General features: G+C 44.8%; 1 protein-coding gene across 5 annotated transcripts in view; it reads left to right on the top strand.

Moving 5' to 3' along the window:
- The window catches only part of GRAMD1B (GRAM domain containing 1B), a 212,365-nt gene that overhangs the window by 87,003 nt on the left and 110,155 nt on the right, over window positions 1-15,207 (top strand). For 4 of the 5 annotated variants that reach the window (XM_083713961.1, XM_083713956.1, XM_083713960.1 and 1 more), the window contains exon 2: window positions 2,235-2,312. In XM_083713961.1, the coding sequence (XP_083570087.1) occupies window positions 2,235-2,312 (78 nt within the window). Of the gene's footprint in view, window positions 1-306; window positions 446-2,234; window positions 2,313-15,207 lie in introns of those variants that run through there. The other variant, XM_083713962.1, reaches the window with a different exon arrangement.

The following is a 15,207-nucleotide window of genomic DNA, read 5'->3' on the forward strand; positions in this document are numbered from 1 at the left end:
TGTCTTACGGACAGTGATGGATGTGGGACAAAGTGATATGCAGAAAACAGTGATTGTTTAACACAGGGTTGATGCCTTTTTTGGCCTGTCACTTCAGAAATGTTTGTTCTGGAACTAGGAGGTAGCCTGAGTAAGGTGTCAGCAAGAGAAATGCCGTGCCATTGCCAAATTGTACTTTAAAACATTGTTTATTATTCAACCAGGAAATTGCTTCTGAGTGCAGAAGCACTGGGGCCACTACCAGTCTATGCTCACTTTTGCTTTGTGATCACAATGAAATATTGCTGAAGGATAAGTGCATGCAGTGGTAGACGTGAATGTGTTGAACAGATCCTAGAGATCTTGGTACATCTGGTTTGGGGTTTCAGCTACTGGCTTCATTTGCACCTAACACTGAGCTCAAACCATGCCAGAGCAAGAGACAAACAACCATGCATGTACCCAGGTAGAATTTTTATATGGCATTTGTTTCCCACCATCTTCTCTAAGGAGCTCATAGCGGTGTGCACAGTTCCTCTCCTCGTCATTTAATAGCCATAACAGCCCTGAGAGGTAGGTTAGACTAAGAGGCAGTAACTACCCCAGGGCACCCCCAGTGAGCTTCACATGGCTGAGTGGGAATTCGAACCCTGGTCTCCCAGGTCCTAGTCTGACACTCTAACCCAGGGGTCAGCAAACTTTTCCAGCAGGGGGCTGGTCCACTGTCCCTCAGACCTTGTGGGGGGCCAGACTATATTTTGAGGGGGGAAATGAACAAATTCCTATTCCCCACAAATAACCCAGAGATGTCTTTTAAATAAAAGGACACATTCTACTCATGTAAAAGCACACTGATTCCTGGACCATCCGCGGGCCGGATTTAGAAGGCAATTGGGCCGGATCCAGCCCCCGGGCCTTAGTTTGCCTACCCATGCTCTAACCACTCCACCACACAGGCTCTCAATATATCAGCTGTTTCACCTCTCCCTTGGTCCTGTTGTCACTCCCAAAACCTGGATCTAAACCATGGTTTGACTTAGTATTACATGCAAACCCAGGCATGTGGTTTACCTCCCCGAGAAAACCATGTGTAGTAAACCAAGAACGAAAACCTTGATGACAGCTCTTGCTTTGCTGGCAACAAGGGAAACCACAAGCCCAGGTTCATATGTAACTGTGTAGTTTGGTAGCAGTATGACCTAGGGAGGTGTGAACCAGCTGTTATTTTCAGCTGCATGCTTGTTCATTGTCGCTGAGATATATTTTAGTTTACTGTTGCATATGAACCAGACAAGTACTGTACCTCAGAGCTGAGGAGCTAGTGAATGATGCTCTGTCATTCATGAACAGAGTACAGAGTTGTTATCATTGGAATGAAACTAATTTGGGTGGACCAGTGGAGTAAATCCTGGTAAGGGTCATTTTACAGGATTGGCTTCATGATGGCATTGGCCATTATTTCAGTATTTCTTCTGGAGCCAAGCACTGATTTCAAGCTTATTTTGGGACTCGGATAACAAAACTGAAATTAACAGTTCGGAACTGAAACCCAACCCAGTCCAATAAAATTCATCTGGTGCTATTTAAAATCCTGGAGTTCAAGGACATTTTGGGAGCAGAATATTTGAGCCTTCTCTTCCGCCAATTTCATTATTTCTCATTGGCCTTGTGATTACTTACAAACATACTGCCCTAAAATGAAATGTCAGGCATATCTCTGCAAGCTCGGGGGCTGGGATTTCTTTGTAAAAATACATCACAGGCATATGAGGATTCTAATAAAAGATTTCAGAAAGCACACTGAAGACAGAATGGGATGGGATGCTGGAAATTGCCCATCCCTTTTGCAGTTGATGGTCCTTATTCCTTCTAAAGCTCTTATCAACTAGGTTAGACATTTTTTAAAAAAATAAAAACAAGAGTTATGCAGATTTATTTCTTATTGGTTATTAGAATAGAAATTGGATTGACTTAATGAAAAAAGTTATTTACGTGTATTTTTTATAAGCTTAATCTCTCTAGAATAATTTTACTTTTGACTGAGATCATCAGTCCCATTGCAAAACCCACTTGCTTACTGAGATGTGTGTTTTCAGGCCACACCCTATTCTTGTGAGCATAATACACTTCAGCTGTTTTGAAATTCTGTATTTAAAGTTGTTGTAACCCACTCTGGAGCCTGCTGCTGAAAGGTGGGTGATAAATTTTATAATAATCCACAATACGTGTGCCTCATATAGTGCTTGTTTCTCCAGCAGCCAACAGAGCAGCCAGCAGAGCAGTCATGATGATGACCCATCCCGATTCCTGAGCCCCCGAATGCGTGACGACGGGTAAGTTGCTGGAGAAAATGACAATACCCAGCTCTACCTCTCTTTTAAATCGTAACCAGTGAAGGCAGTGAAGGTCCTGTGTGAGTGCCTGGAGGCGGTTGGAGGCTGGATGGCGGCTAATGGATTGAGGTTGAATCCTGACAAGACAGAAGTACTGTTCTTGGGGGACAGGGTGCGGGCAGGTGTGGGGGACTCCCTGGTCCTGAATGGGCTAACTGTGCCCCTGAAGGACCAGGTGCGCATCCTGGGAGTCATTTTGGACTCAGAGCTGTCCATGGAGGCACAGGTCAATTCTGTATCCAGGGCAGCTGTCTACCAGCTCCATCTGGTATGCAGGCTGAGACCCTAGCTGACTGTCTCGCCAGAGTGGTGCATGCTCTGGTTATCTCCCGCTTGGACTACTGCAATATGCTCTACGTGGGGCTACCTTTGAAGGTGACCCGGAAACTACAACTAATCCAGAATGTGGCAGCTAGACTGGTGACTGGGGGCGGCCGCCGAGATCACATAACACCGGTCTTGAAAGACCTACATTGGCTCCCAGTACGTTTCCGAGCACAATTCAAAGTGTTGGTGTTGATCTTTAAAGCCGTAAATGGCCTCAGCCCAGTATACCTGAAGGAGCGTCTCCACTTCCATCATTCAGCCCAGACACTGAGGTCCAGCTCCAGGGCCTTCTGGCAGTTCCCTCGATTTGAGAAGCAAAGCTACAGGGAACCAGGCAGAGGGCCTTTTTGGTAGTGGCACCCACCCTGTGGAACACCCTCCCACCAGATGTCAAGAGATAAACAACTATCTGACATTTAGAAGACATCTGAAGGCAGCCCTGTTCAGAGAAGTTTTTAATGTGTGACATTTTAATGTATTTTTAATCTTTGTTGGAAGCCGCCCAGAGTGGCTGGGGAAGCCCAGCCAGATGGATGGGATACAAATAATAAATTATTATGATTATTATTATTCAGTGCAGGGAAGGCCCATGGCTCAAGAGTGGATGCTGTGTATTCAGGAAGTCCCAGTTCTTTGCATGTTGACTCAAAAGCAAGTCCCAGTGAGTTCAGTGGAGGCTTATTTCCAGGGAAATGGTGCAAAAGAATGTGTGTAATGATGACTCGTGTCAGCTGCACAACCAAAAGAGTCTTGTTGCTTGTGCCTTCCTATCGATGGAGAGTCCTAAGCAGTGCATTGGGTGGGAGGAGAAGGAGGCCTTTAAGATACCCTGGTCCAAAGGCATTTGGGATTTTAAAGGTAAGAACCAGCACCTTAATTGAGACCGAAAATGAAAAGGTAGCCAATGCAAATCAAACAGGGCTCTAGTTATAACCATCTGGCATATTTTGGACCAGTTGAAGTTTCTTGACACTTTTCCTTTCGATACAAATTTCTTTTACTGCTGCATGGTATTCTGCATGCAAATAACTACTTTAGGTATGTCCAAGGGTTTGGAGGTGTCTATTTATTTCTGCTTTTTAATATGCTGTAGCAAAAACAGCTTTTAAATTTCCACTCCCAGAGCAATTCTCTGTATGTCTGCTGGAGTGAGACCCATAGAACTCAGTGGTGCCTACTGCTAGGTTTGAGAGACTGCAGAAATTGGCCGCGTGAGACCAGGAGGGTGGCGGTGGCGGTGGCAGCTCCTGTTCAGGAAACCCAAAGCCTCCTTGAGCATGTGGAACTAGTTGTGGAATGATTTGAATTTGGAGCACACTTTCCAAGTCCAGATAATAAAGCCTTCCTTTTCCTTACTGTGTATGGGTTTATTTCCATCTTTTACTTCATTCTAATTTCCCAATGGCAAAAGCTGAGATATGCTTAGGTATGCTCCCAGCTTCGTCTCTAGCAAAAGCTATAGTTGTAATTACTGCTTGAACAAATTTAAGGCATTTGCAATGCAATCCTATGCATGTCTGCTCAGAAGTAAGTCCCAATCAAGTTTAGCGAGGCTGAGTCCCAGGGAATATGGGAATATGCAACTTTACACTTTTAAATTTCATAGAAGATAAAAAGAGTAAAATTTCAATCTGCCAAACCAGGGCAGGTTAATGGTAGTTTGTGAGCTTCGTTTTGGTGGTCTGCGGTGTGTCTGTAAAGATAGGATTAAAAATCACACAGCGTCTAGCATTGGAAACTACTATTGCTACAGCAGGCAGAAAAATCATGAAGTCGCCCACCAAAACCCTCAGCAGTTTTTAAATGGTCCATGGGGGGGAGGGGGGAGGTTTGGGAAGCACTGTGCTAAGTTATGTACAATGCATTTCATGTTCTCAAAGTAGTAAAGGAGTGTAGCTTTGATAAGAAAGTAAATATTGCATGTATTTCAAAGTTTCTTGAAATTTCCATGCCCCCCCATTAAAAATACTGGTTCCTCACCCCACCCCACGACTTCAGATTTCCCCGGAAATTCTGCATCTCTCCTGTGCCCATTCTTCTTTCAGTAATGAAATGTCCTTGTATTCATTGTACAAAGTCAGTTACCCATGCAAAGACAATTATCATTGTGGGGGTTGTTTCGGTATATATTTTTTTTAGCATAAATCTGAAAATGTCAACCCTAGCTAAAAGAGGCGGGGGAGCAGCTGCAGACTGAAACCATTGTATAGATGTCAAGTGCCTGTGAAATATTGTTAACTGTGCAAATATAGCAACATCACGCCTGGTTATATTCTGACAAACACACAAGACTTAATCGGCTGTCCAAATGACTGCTAGTTTCTGTTACACATGTGAACTTTATGTGTTGTTTATGTGCAAGATAAACATTTGATATTGTGATAAGAATATATAGAAGAGTATTGTTTATGTGAATGCGCAGCCAGTTACGTCTTGTGTGTTTGTTGAATGTATTTCATGTAACACAAAGTTTGATGTTGTTTTACTGATTATATTCTGAGACATGTAATTTTTGAAGGTACCCAGGATAAATCTGAAACATGGTGCAAACTCATTTTGTCCTGTGAAAAGAACAGAGATTTTCAAGGAGTTGTCTGTGGCAAGCGGCTACTAATGCTGTCTGATAATGGAAACAACTGGTTCTGTACATGTGTGACACAAACATGTGTGTGTGTGTGTGTGTGTGTGTGTGTGTGTACATTAGGGATGTGGACTGCAGCCAGGTATGGTATAAAGTGGATGTGTGGTTGTGTTGGAACTGCAGCTTGGCTGACGTCATTGTATGCTGAAAGAGTGACCTGGAAAGGAGGTGGGACGATCTGGCAGCTGCAACCTTTGTCACATACAGTCACTTGATCTCAGTCAGCCCATGACATATCTGACTCTGTGAAAGGAAAGACGTCGTCAAAGTAATTAAAAAACAAAGCAAAATAGGATGGAGGATTTGTCTGTCTTAATAGTTTTGTTGATGTGTAGGAGCACAGGCCACAAAAGGAAAACTTTTGTTTAATTGCCTGGATGGACCATTGGCCTGACCTAGCAGAATGAAGAACCTAGGTTCCTCATTCTGTCCTGCTAATGCATCTACTGCAGTTAGGAGAGATCTGTGGCACCAGATTGTAGGAGCAGAAATGCCGCTGAGTGAACCCCGCTTCTGCATGTATCGTGCAAGTTGAAATTCTTTATTCTACACTACCATTCTCCTAATTGATCTGGCTGCTTTGGTCCTCACAAATTCTGTGCTCCTCACCTACAGTCAGTTGGTCCATAGGGAGCCTCGGGCACCAGTACTTAACTTACTTTTCTTTTCCTGTACACTTCCTGCTGCTAGGTACACCATCACGCTTCAGGCAGCCTTGTGATGAAAACATATTTCCTGATAGATTTCTGCATGCCATGGAGCTGCTGAAGGCACAGTGCATCTATGCACCTTCTCCTTGGACCAGAACCTATAAATCCTAAGGCTCTTTTTCTGTTGCATGTTGTCTTCTGTTCACTTTCCCTGAACCTATTGCTTGTGCGTTTGTTCAGCTTTGGTCAGAATCCTCCAAGCTTTTCAGTCTTTGCAGTAATGGAGCACCTGGCACATAGATTCCTGGCACAGGTGTTGCTTTTTCAGGTAGGGGGGAACACACTCCCTGCTTTTCATATACTTTGCAAGGGAAAGTTATGGAGGAGTTTCCCTTTATTTTTAGCCTTTGGGGCCTTTAGTCAGCCTAGACATTCACTTCAGCTGCCGCCTCATCTCTGCTGTCAGATGTTAATCAGTTGTTCATCTTGCCTTGGTTCCAAATCAAACTTTTAGGTGGTCTTCGTTCCCGGCTGAAGAAGGAACAGGGAGGATAAGAAAGAAAATGCAATATGAGGACAAATTTGGATTCATATGTTTCTGGCTCTTTGTGGTTGATTTATTACAACTCCAAACTGCAGCCTTGGCACAAAAGACAGGGGAGGACGAGGGGGGGGGAGAGGACAAAACTGTGAAAGTGGCACATGTGACTCCTCCTTTGTGTGTTTTTTGGCGAGACCAGCAAAATGTATTGTATTTCTACTTCCCTCTCTTTCTCTTGGTAGGTGTTCTTAATTGGTTGCACAGGAACTGCCGACACTCTGTAATCACAGCCTTCAGAATCAGAGTTTTAAACCTTCCTTGGGTTGTAGGTTCACGGTCAAAGCCAGCTAGAGTTTGCTGTGACACTAATTTTAGAAAATACTAAAACAGGCCAGAAGTTGGGACTTAAAGGGGCAGTAGGAAAGAGATTCACTTTTAGGTCAAAGGAAATGTATGATGGTGGAATAGGAAATGAAATTCATTATCTTTTCTTCCTCTAAGTCTCCACTCCCTTTTTTGAACTCTAGTCTCTCTGGGGAGCTGTCATCAGATGCTGGAGAGAGGAAATTTTTATCCTGATGTCGATCTCTGCTTGGGAGCCTAGGAATATTCCTTGTTTAAGGTCTTCTTAGGGTTTGCTTTCTTGGGCATGTGTTGAACCTCCAGTTCCTTTCTCTATCATATCCTCTGCTTGCTTTCCACCTTTCCTCACCCTCTCCAGTTTTTGAACTCTCAGGCTCACACTCGGCTTTGAGCACACACACTCAGAATATTGTAAGGTGGCCACTTGCCCCATTTATTTAACTTTCATCGAGGCAAGTATGGGGAACTTTTGGTCCTCCGGATGTTGCTGAACAACAACTCCTCATCAGCCCTAGCAAGCATGGCCAATGGCCAGGGATGATGGGAGCTGTCGTTAAGCAACATTTGGAGTGCCAAAGGTTCCCCATACCTGCTGTCTAAAGACTTGAAATGCACATCTTCTATGATTACCTTTTATCTATGGGAGTCATCACAGTATGTGCTTCTTTGGTGATCCTGAAAGATAGCATTGCTAGAAACATTACCAGTTTCTGCAAGGGGATCTTGACATGGAAGACACCCTGCTGTAGGTTCTCCTCCTGCCCCATGGCCCAGCTCCATTTGATGATAGTACAGTGTAATTGGTGGAGGACATTTTCCTGCAACTCTCATCTCCTAAAGGTTACAGAGGAAAGTGCCTTTGATTTAACTAATGGGTTATTTCCCAACACAGTGAAGCCATGTGGAAAACCATTGTATAGCACACACTAATATGTAATTCTATCCACCACTAGGATATATCCAGCTCTGTCTGAAGGTTGCATTCTCTATTGTATCACTTGAATGAAAAACCTGGCTAACAACTTCAGAACATGTGGGTAGATAATATTCATCCCACAGTCACCTGCTGGCAAAAATCAGTGCTGGTGATGCCTCATTTTCTTTTTTAATCAACAGAAGAGGGTGTGTTCCCACCTTGTTTTCTTAACATGGGGTCTTCGTTCCCTTGTTTCCTTCAGATGCAGAACATTTCTATTAATGCCTCACTTGTAGAAACAGCTAAGATGATGGAAGCAAAAGCTGGAGAGGCCTTGTCATGTTCTAAACAGAATAATTTATCCCCCTGAGGGCGAATTAATAACCCAGGAGAGGGCATGGATGAGAATTACCTTTTGGTAGCTTAGTACAGCTTAACATTTTCCTCCATATGTTTCTCTGCAGCCATTCATGCCTCCATAGTAATGTTGATCCTGGAGGTAATAAAAAAGAACACGGCAGAGGAGAAGTTGCCTTCTGCACTTGAAATTCCCAAGCTAACTCCACACAAGGTCCTCCGTGCCTCAATTTACCCTCCTGTAGAAAGCTGCCCAATCCATTTTGATGGAAGTAAGAGGAACTGCAGGCCAACATGCCTCTTCCCACTGTCTCAAACAAGCAGTGGTATGTCCCAACAAGGAAGTCCTGTAGGGCAGGGTCAGGAGAAAGCCCCAAGAAAGGGACAATTGCCAGTTGAGAGGAAAGGCACTGTGATCCCCAAAACTATGGAACTCATTCTCACAGGAGACAGCAATGGCCACTAACTTGGATGGCTTTAAAAGAGGATTGGACAAATTAAGGCTATCAATGACTACTAGCCCCAATGGCTAGGATCTGCCTTCATGTTTGGAGGCACTGATGTTTCTGAGTACCAGGAGAAGAGTGTGCTCTTGTGCTCAGGTCCCACTTGGAGGTTTCTCACAGGCATCTGGGTGGCTACTGTAAATATAGGATGCTGGACTAGATGGGCCACTAGCCTGATCAAGGAGGCTTTTCTGAAATTACTATGTCCTTATGCAAAAACAGGCAATTGCCATTCACTTTTAGATATGGCAGCAACTCCTTTCTACCATACCCAATTTGTCAGAGGGACATCTTGGTTGCCTCCAGCCTTGTTGTGTAGAAAGAGAGTGGGAGAGAGAAAGCCAGGTTGCCCAGAGAGATGAGTCACGGCTAAGAAGGATAGGAACAGAATGAGGGAGCTAAAGCTATGGAAAGTCCCTTTTGGGGTGGCATCTATTATGTGTGCTTTTATATATAAATATATATAAAGATCTAGCTCACTTTCACAATTCTAAAATCATTAGCTCCATTTATAGCCTGACCTTCCTCAAGGAGTTTGGAGTAATGCCTGTGAGATTCCCATGTGGCAATACCTTCCAGGTATTGATCAGAACCAGCCCCCCTTAGCACCCGAGCGTTAGAGTAATAATATCAGTCTGTTCTTGGACTCTAGGGTTGAAAAACTTAATAAACTAATCAGAGTTCAAGAAAACATGAGAGCTGAAAGTGTTTGGAGGGGAGTGAGTGTCAACCAGCAAACAAACAAAGTGAATTGGATTAAGAAAACAAAACACAGATTGCAAAATTTTATACCCAATTTTATACCTAGTATGGTCACCATCTTGGAAAATGGCCACCATTTTCCAGATGTTATGGAAAGTGCTGATGTTTGAGGTGGGAGGAGAACCAGGACAAGTGCACTTTTTCATTAAGAAGTACGACATTGTCACTATTTTCCCTGACCCCAATATGTAAAAATGTCAGAATGGTGGCGGCCTGCCATGGAAATCCTAAGGAAAAGGGGTTTCAGAGAATGGCGGAGGAAAGCTTCAGGGCACCAAGGCTGACATTGTGGCATGGTTGTTGTCTTCTTCTGTATTGTCTTCCTGGGAAGCCACGTGGATGCTTTTGGAAAGAAAAGGAACTGGGTGAGTGCTAAGCGGTTTTCAGAATCAAGGGCAATTTAAAGGGAGAAAAAATTCTCTGATGTGGCCACTGTCTTGGATTGAGGTTGTGTGTTTGATACAATTCCTGGTTCTAAGCAAGAGCATGTCACAAAGTCTTAGATGCACAGCTGTGACAGTTTGTACCTCTTGTGTATTTGAGGTTCTTTACAGTTTTCTGTAGGGATGCGGGTGGCGCTGTGGGTTAAACCACAGACTTGTTGATCAGCAGGTCGGCAGTTCGAATCCTCGCAACGGGGTGAGCTCCCATTGCTCAGTCCATGCTCCTGCCAACCTAGCAGTTTGAAAGCACATCAAAGTGCAAGTAGATAAATAGGTACCGCTCCGGCAGGAAGGTAAACGGCATTTCCGTGCACTGCTCTGGTTCGCCAGAAGCGGCTTAGTCATGCTGGCCACATGACCCGGAAGCTGTACGCCGGCTCCCTCTGCCAATAAAGCGAGATGAGTGCTGCAACCCCAGAGTCAGTCACAACTGGACCTAATGGTCAGGGGTCCCTTTACCTTTACCCTACTGTTTTCTGTAAATTTCTTAAAAGCAATGGTGTAGTGGTCTGGGGCTGAAGACCTGTTACTATTTCACAGCAGGGTTGCTGCGGGGTCCCTGTCTCTGGCATCATGGATCCCACCAATCAACACAAAAGGGAGTTGTTGTTTTTAAAGTCACTGTAGGCTTTGTAGGTTATGAACTATAGGTTCTTAAAAGCTAAGCATTTAGGAACACTGAAAATACAAGGTGCTATCATTTCAAGAGAATTCTGTGTGAGCTCTGTTAGTTACCGGTATGTACAGTGAAACTCCATGGAAAACAAAACTGAAGTTACTCCAAAATAAGTATTGGTTTGTTTCTTTGTTTACTGAATTTCTATACTACCTTTCATCTGAAAATCACAGGGTGGTTTACAATGTAAAAACACAAAAATATATACCATAATAACAAACAAAAACAGTAATGTACCCCTCCAAGTTTAAAAGGCACTCCAAATCATTTGCGCAGGTATATGCCGAGAAAATAGTAGATCTAGATGAAAGGCAACCCATGAGAATCTGCACTGATTTTTGCAACACATCCCTAATTATTTTATCGTATAATTGTAAAATTACCAGATTATTGTATAATCTTAGAAGGTTGTATAATCTGAGAAGAAGCATGGCTGTGCTACTATCACAAAGAGACCTCCTAGGACCCAGACTAGTGGATTCAAATTACGAGAAAGGAGATTCTGATTAATATCAGGAAGAACTTTCTGGTGGAAAGAGCTGTTCAACAGTGGAATGGTCTACCTAGGAAGGTGGTGGACTCTCTTTCATTGGAAGTATTTAAACAGGAGTTGGGGGGGGGCATCCGACAGGGATTCTGCAGTTGTGATACCTGCTTTGCTGGGGACGGGGTTGGACTAAATGACCCTTGGTGGGGGGGGGGACCTCCGAACTCTAAACATTTCCATGATTCTATGACCCTGGACTTCTGAATTTTGCACTATGCCCCCACTTAAAAGATTAAGAGTCCAGGTGTGCTTAAAATGAAATCTGCTCAGTTCTGGGAATCAATGTGGTACCAAAGAGTATCTGAAGAAGTGTGCATGCACACGAAAGCTCATACCAATAACAAACTTAGTTGGTCTCTAAGGTGCTACTGGAAGGAATTTTTTTAAATTTTGTTTCACCTATGGCAGGCCAACACGGCTAGGTAAAGGTACCCCTGCCTGTACGGGCCAGTCGTGTCCGACTCTAGGGTTGTGCGCTCATCTCACTTAAGAGGCCGGGAGCCAGCGCTGTCCGAAGACACTTCCGGGTCACGTGGCCAGCGTGACGAAGCTGCTCTGGCGAGCCAGCACCAGCGCAGCACACGGAAACGCCGTTTACCTTCCCACTATAAAGCGGTACCTATTTATCTACTTGCACTTAGGGGTGCTTTCAAACTGCTAGGTGGGCAGGAGCTGGGACCGAAAGACAGGAGCTCACCCCGCCGCAGGGATTCGAACCGCCGACCATACGATCGGCAAGTCCTAGGCACTGAGGTTTTACCCACAGCGCCACCCGCGTCCCTGGCCAACACGGCTACCTACCTGTAAAGAGTGGATGGTCATCCCTGAGATGCTCCTGGACCTTTCTTACTTGGGCTGTTATCATGCATGTTTGCACATGCATCCACATTCTTGGCAGGGCCTTGGTGCTTTCAAAGACACCTGCGCGTGCTGCTCAGGTGCTTGCACTGCTACTTTTGTTTGCTGATGGTAGCAAGAGGGAAAAGTTTGTGCCCCTCGGGGGAATCAATTTTCTCAGGTGCTGTGCTGGGATTTGAGAAGCGAAAACTTTGCCCCTCCCTGCAGCACATCTGACATCAATTACAGGTGGAGCTGTGCAGGCGAGGCTGTTTTTGTTTCTTGAGAATTGGGACAGAGAGGACCTGCCCACATCTAGATAGCCGCACGGAGCCAGAAAGCTAGTGAGGACCGAATCAAAGGCACTCCAGCCGGGATCAGAGGAGGAACGGAAGCAACGAGAGGCTGAATGTAAATATCCAAGCAAGGTTTTCAGCCACTGGCAGTTGAAATGGCGTTTCAGGCATGACAGCAAAGTGGAGGTTATTTTGGGAAGTGGTTGAGCTTGCAAAGTCCAGTGACATCTTCCTTCTCTTGCTCGTCCTCGATGCAAGGAGCCCAAAATGATGTTGCGGTCCGAGTTGACTTGTTAGAAGCGCGGCACAGCAGAGAGAACAGACAAACACATGCTTGCTCCAAGCTTTGAATCCATGCACTGCTTTTTTGGACCAGCCTCTTTGGGCTGGACTCTGGACCCACTCCTCCATCGGGACTAGAAGCTTTGCTGGGCTGTTGGCTCCAGTTCTTCTATGGGCTGCAGGCACCTGAGTTGGCTGTTGCACCGCAAAGCACAGCCATGGTCCAGAACCTGCATCCCAAGGAGGTCGCCTCCAGTATAGCTGTGAGGCAGGCCTGCCATTTCCGTATAACTTTCCTGAGGAAAAAGCTCTCCTTCCTCAGAGTCATGTAAGTATCCTGGGGGTGGGGGCAGGGGTGGGGGTGAGAGATGGGGTTGTGTTTAAATGTGTGCGTACCTTTGTTCACCTGCATGCCTGCATGGGCAGTGTGTGGCTGTGTGAGTGTGAGCACCTGAAAAGAGCCCTGCTGGATCAGACTGAGGGTCCTTCTCTACCAGTTGCCTCTAGGAAGCCCATCTAATCATAGGATCATATGGAAGGGACCCTGAGGGTCATCTCGTCCAACCCCCTGCAGTGTAGGCCACAAAACAAGAGTCTTTCCTCTTGTATCTTTCCAACATCTTGTATTCGGAGGTGCCCTGCTTTTTAGTGTGGAGGCTCCATGTAGCAAATAGCTGTTGATCAGCGTCTTCACCACAGATTTAGCACTTTTGAAAAAGCCATCCAAGCTAGTAGTCCTCAGCACCACCCTGTGGCAGTCAATTCTGTAAATTGTGCATCTGGGTTCAATGTCCCAGGGGGTCAAAATGAAGGAGCAACCAGTGGAACCCAGCTGGAACAAAACATTGTACTGTGGAATATACCACCAAGCTTTATCGGTCCTTGTTGGGCCATTTTTTTTGGGGGGGGGGGCGTTGCTTCCTTCATTTCCCACACCCATTAAGATTTGCTTTTTTCATTTCTGCAAAATTTGGGGCCTTAAAACCCTGTTGATACTCCCTCTTCTGCATGTGACTGGTGCCATTTGGCTTCATAACGATCAGCCGTCAGAGAAGGAATGAGTTTTCTGTTAGTATAAGATGATAATTCCTCTTAAATGGAAAATGCTAGGCTGGAACTCAGCAGTCTAGATTGTTGTCCCAGTTCAAGCATATTTGTGTGATCTTTCTCAGAGCCCGTACTATATGCAAAATAGAAATAAGTACCTTCTCTTACATGACAGCAAGGGCGCCAATAAAGACAATAAAGCAAGGATCCATGGCAGGTTTTCCAGGTAGACCAGAAGCAGGAAGGAGATGAAAAACCAATATGTTGTTGTTGAGCATAAGTGTTTGCAGACCCACTCACAGTGACTGCGCCCCAGGGAGCAAGGCTTATTCTATGAAGGTGTGCAAACTGGACAAGACAACGTCCTGGGATTTAAAATTGGCCACAGCTTTATTGATTCCAGATTTGCAAATAGATGGTGTGATTATCACGTAGATGCCGCTGAAAACGGTTGTGCTTGGTTTCACATGCATGCATCTCCCCCAAGTAACTTTGCTCCACCAAGCCAGAAATTGAGATTTGTAGGTAGTTATTAGGGAGAAATATATGCACGGAAAAGTGGAGAAACAGAGAGAATGGTGGATGAGGAAAACTGGATTTGTGGGAGAGGAAAAGTATAAGGTGCGAGAAGTGAATGAAAGGTGATGGGGAGTTGATCAGTGTATGTCACAAAAAGGGAGAAAATGCTGATCTTGAAGGTGGGTGGCTTAAAAGGAATTTTTACTCTCTCTTTTTAAAGAAAGAATATTTGTAGTATCGGCTTAATAGTCCCCTGTGATTTACATGAACCTCTCAGTGGCACAGCTCACTTGCTTTTCATCCAGTCTATTTTAAGTCAGTGGACACTTTACAAATAGTGCAGGATCTAAGTATGCCTTCACTCCCCAGTTTCTGTTTACTTGCAGGGAGATAAGCACTTGTGCTTCATTTTGTAGATATTGTTGGATAAGGTTTTCCTACTCGAGTATCTCCTCCATATATATCTTCTTTGATATTGTTTATATGCTGCCTTTCAGACCCCCCCACAAGATGCTCAAGGTGACTCAAAACAAATAAATGCAAATATAAAATAATACAAATGCAAGTGATACAAATGATTAGAATTCAAAGCAAAATCATAATATTTCAAAAGTATTAAAAACCAAATGCATTCCTGTTCCTGCCAAGAAAGCAAAAAACATTCCCTGCAAAAATGTTTAAAGAGTGCAAAAGTAAATAACGGAGCTGCCGCTCAGCGGAAGAGCTTTTTTTAATGTGGAAAAAAGTAACATATGAAATGATCCTGTCTTTCATTGCTTGAAAGAGCTCCCTGCTCTTCTGTATTCATACATGCATTTAGTGTCTTAACTCCGAGGTTTTCAACCAGTGTGCCGTGGCACCCTGGGGTGCCTTAAATGATAGGGGTGCCACGGGCAACACTGGCCTCTGTCCCTCTTTCCTTCCCTCCCTCTTCTGATGCCCTCTTGCATCTCTGCCTCCCAAAGTCTTGCACAGCTGTTTGTTGCAGCAGCCCTGACTAGAAGCTCCCCAAACGAATGGTGCCTCTGGGGCTGGCCAGGGGGTGCTTCCCTGGCCCCTGTGGGGCAATGTGAGGAGGCACCTCTATTTCAGGCAGGGGGTGCAGCTCAGAGACCGGGGTGGCAG

The sequence above is a fragment of the Podarcis gaigeae genome, assembly GCF_964106915.1.
Source record: "Podarcis gaigeae genome assembly, chromosome: 15".
Classification (NCBI taxonomy): Eukaryota; Metazoa; Chordata; class Lepidosauria; order Squamata; family Lacertidae; genus Podarcis; species Podarcis gaigeae.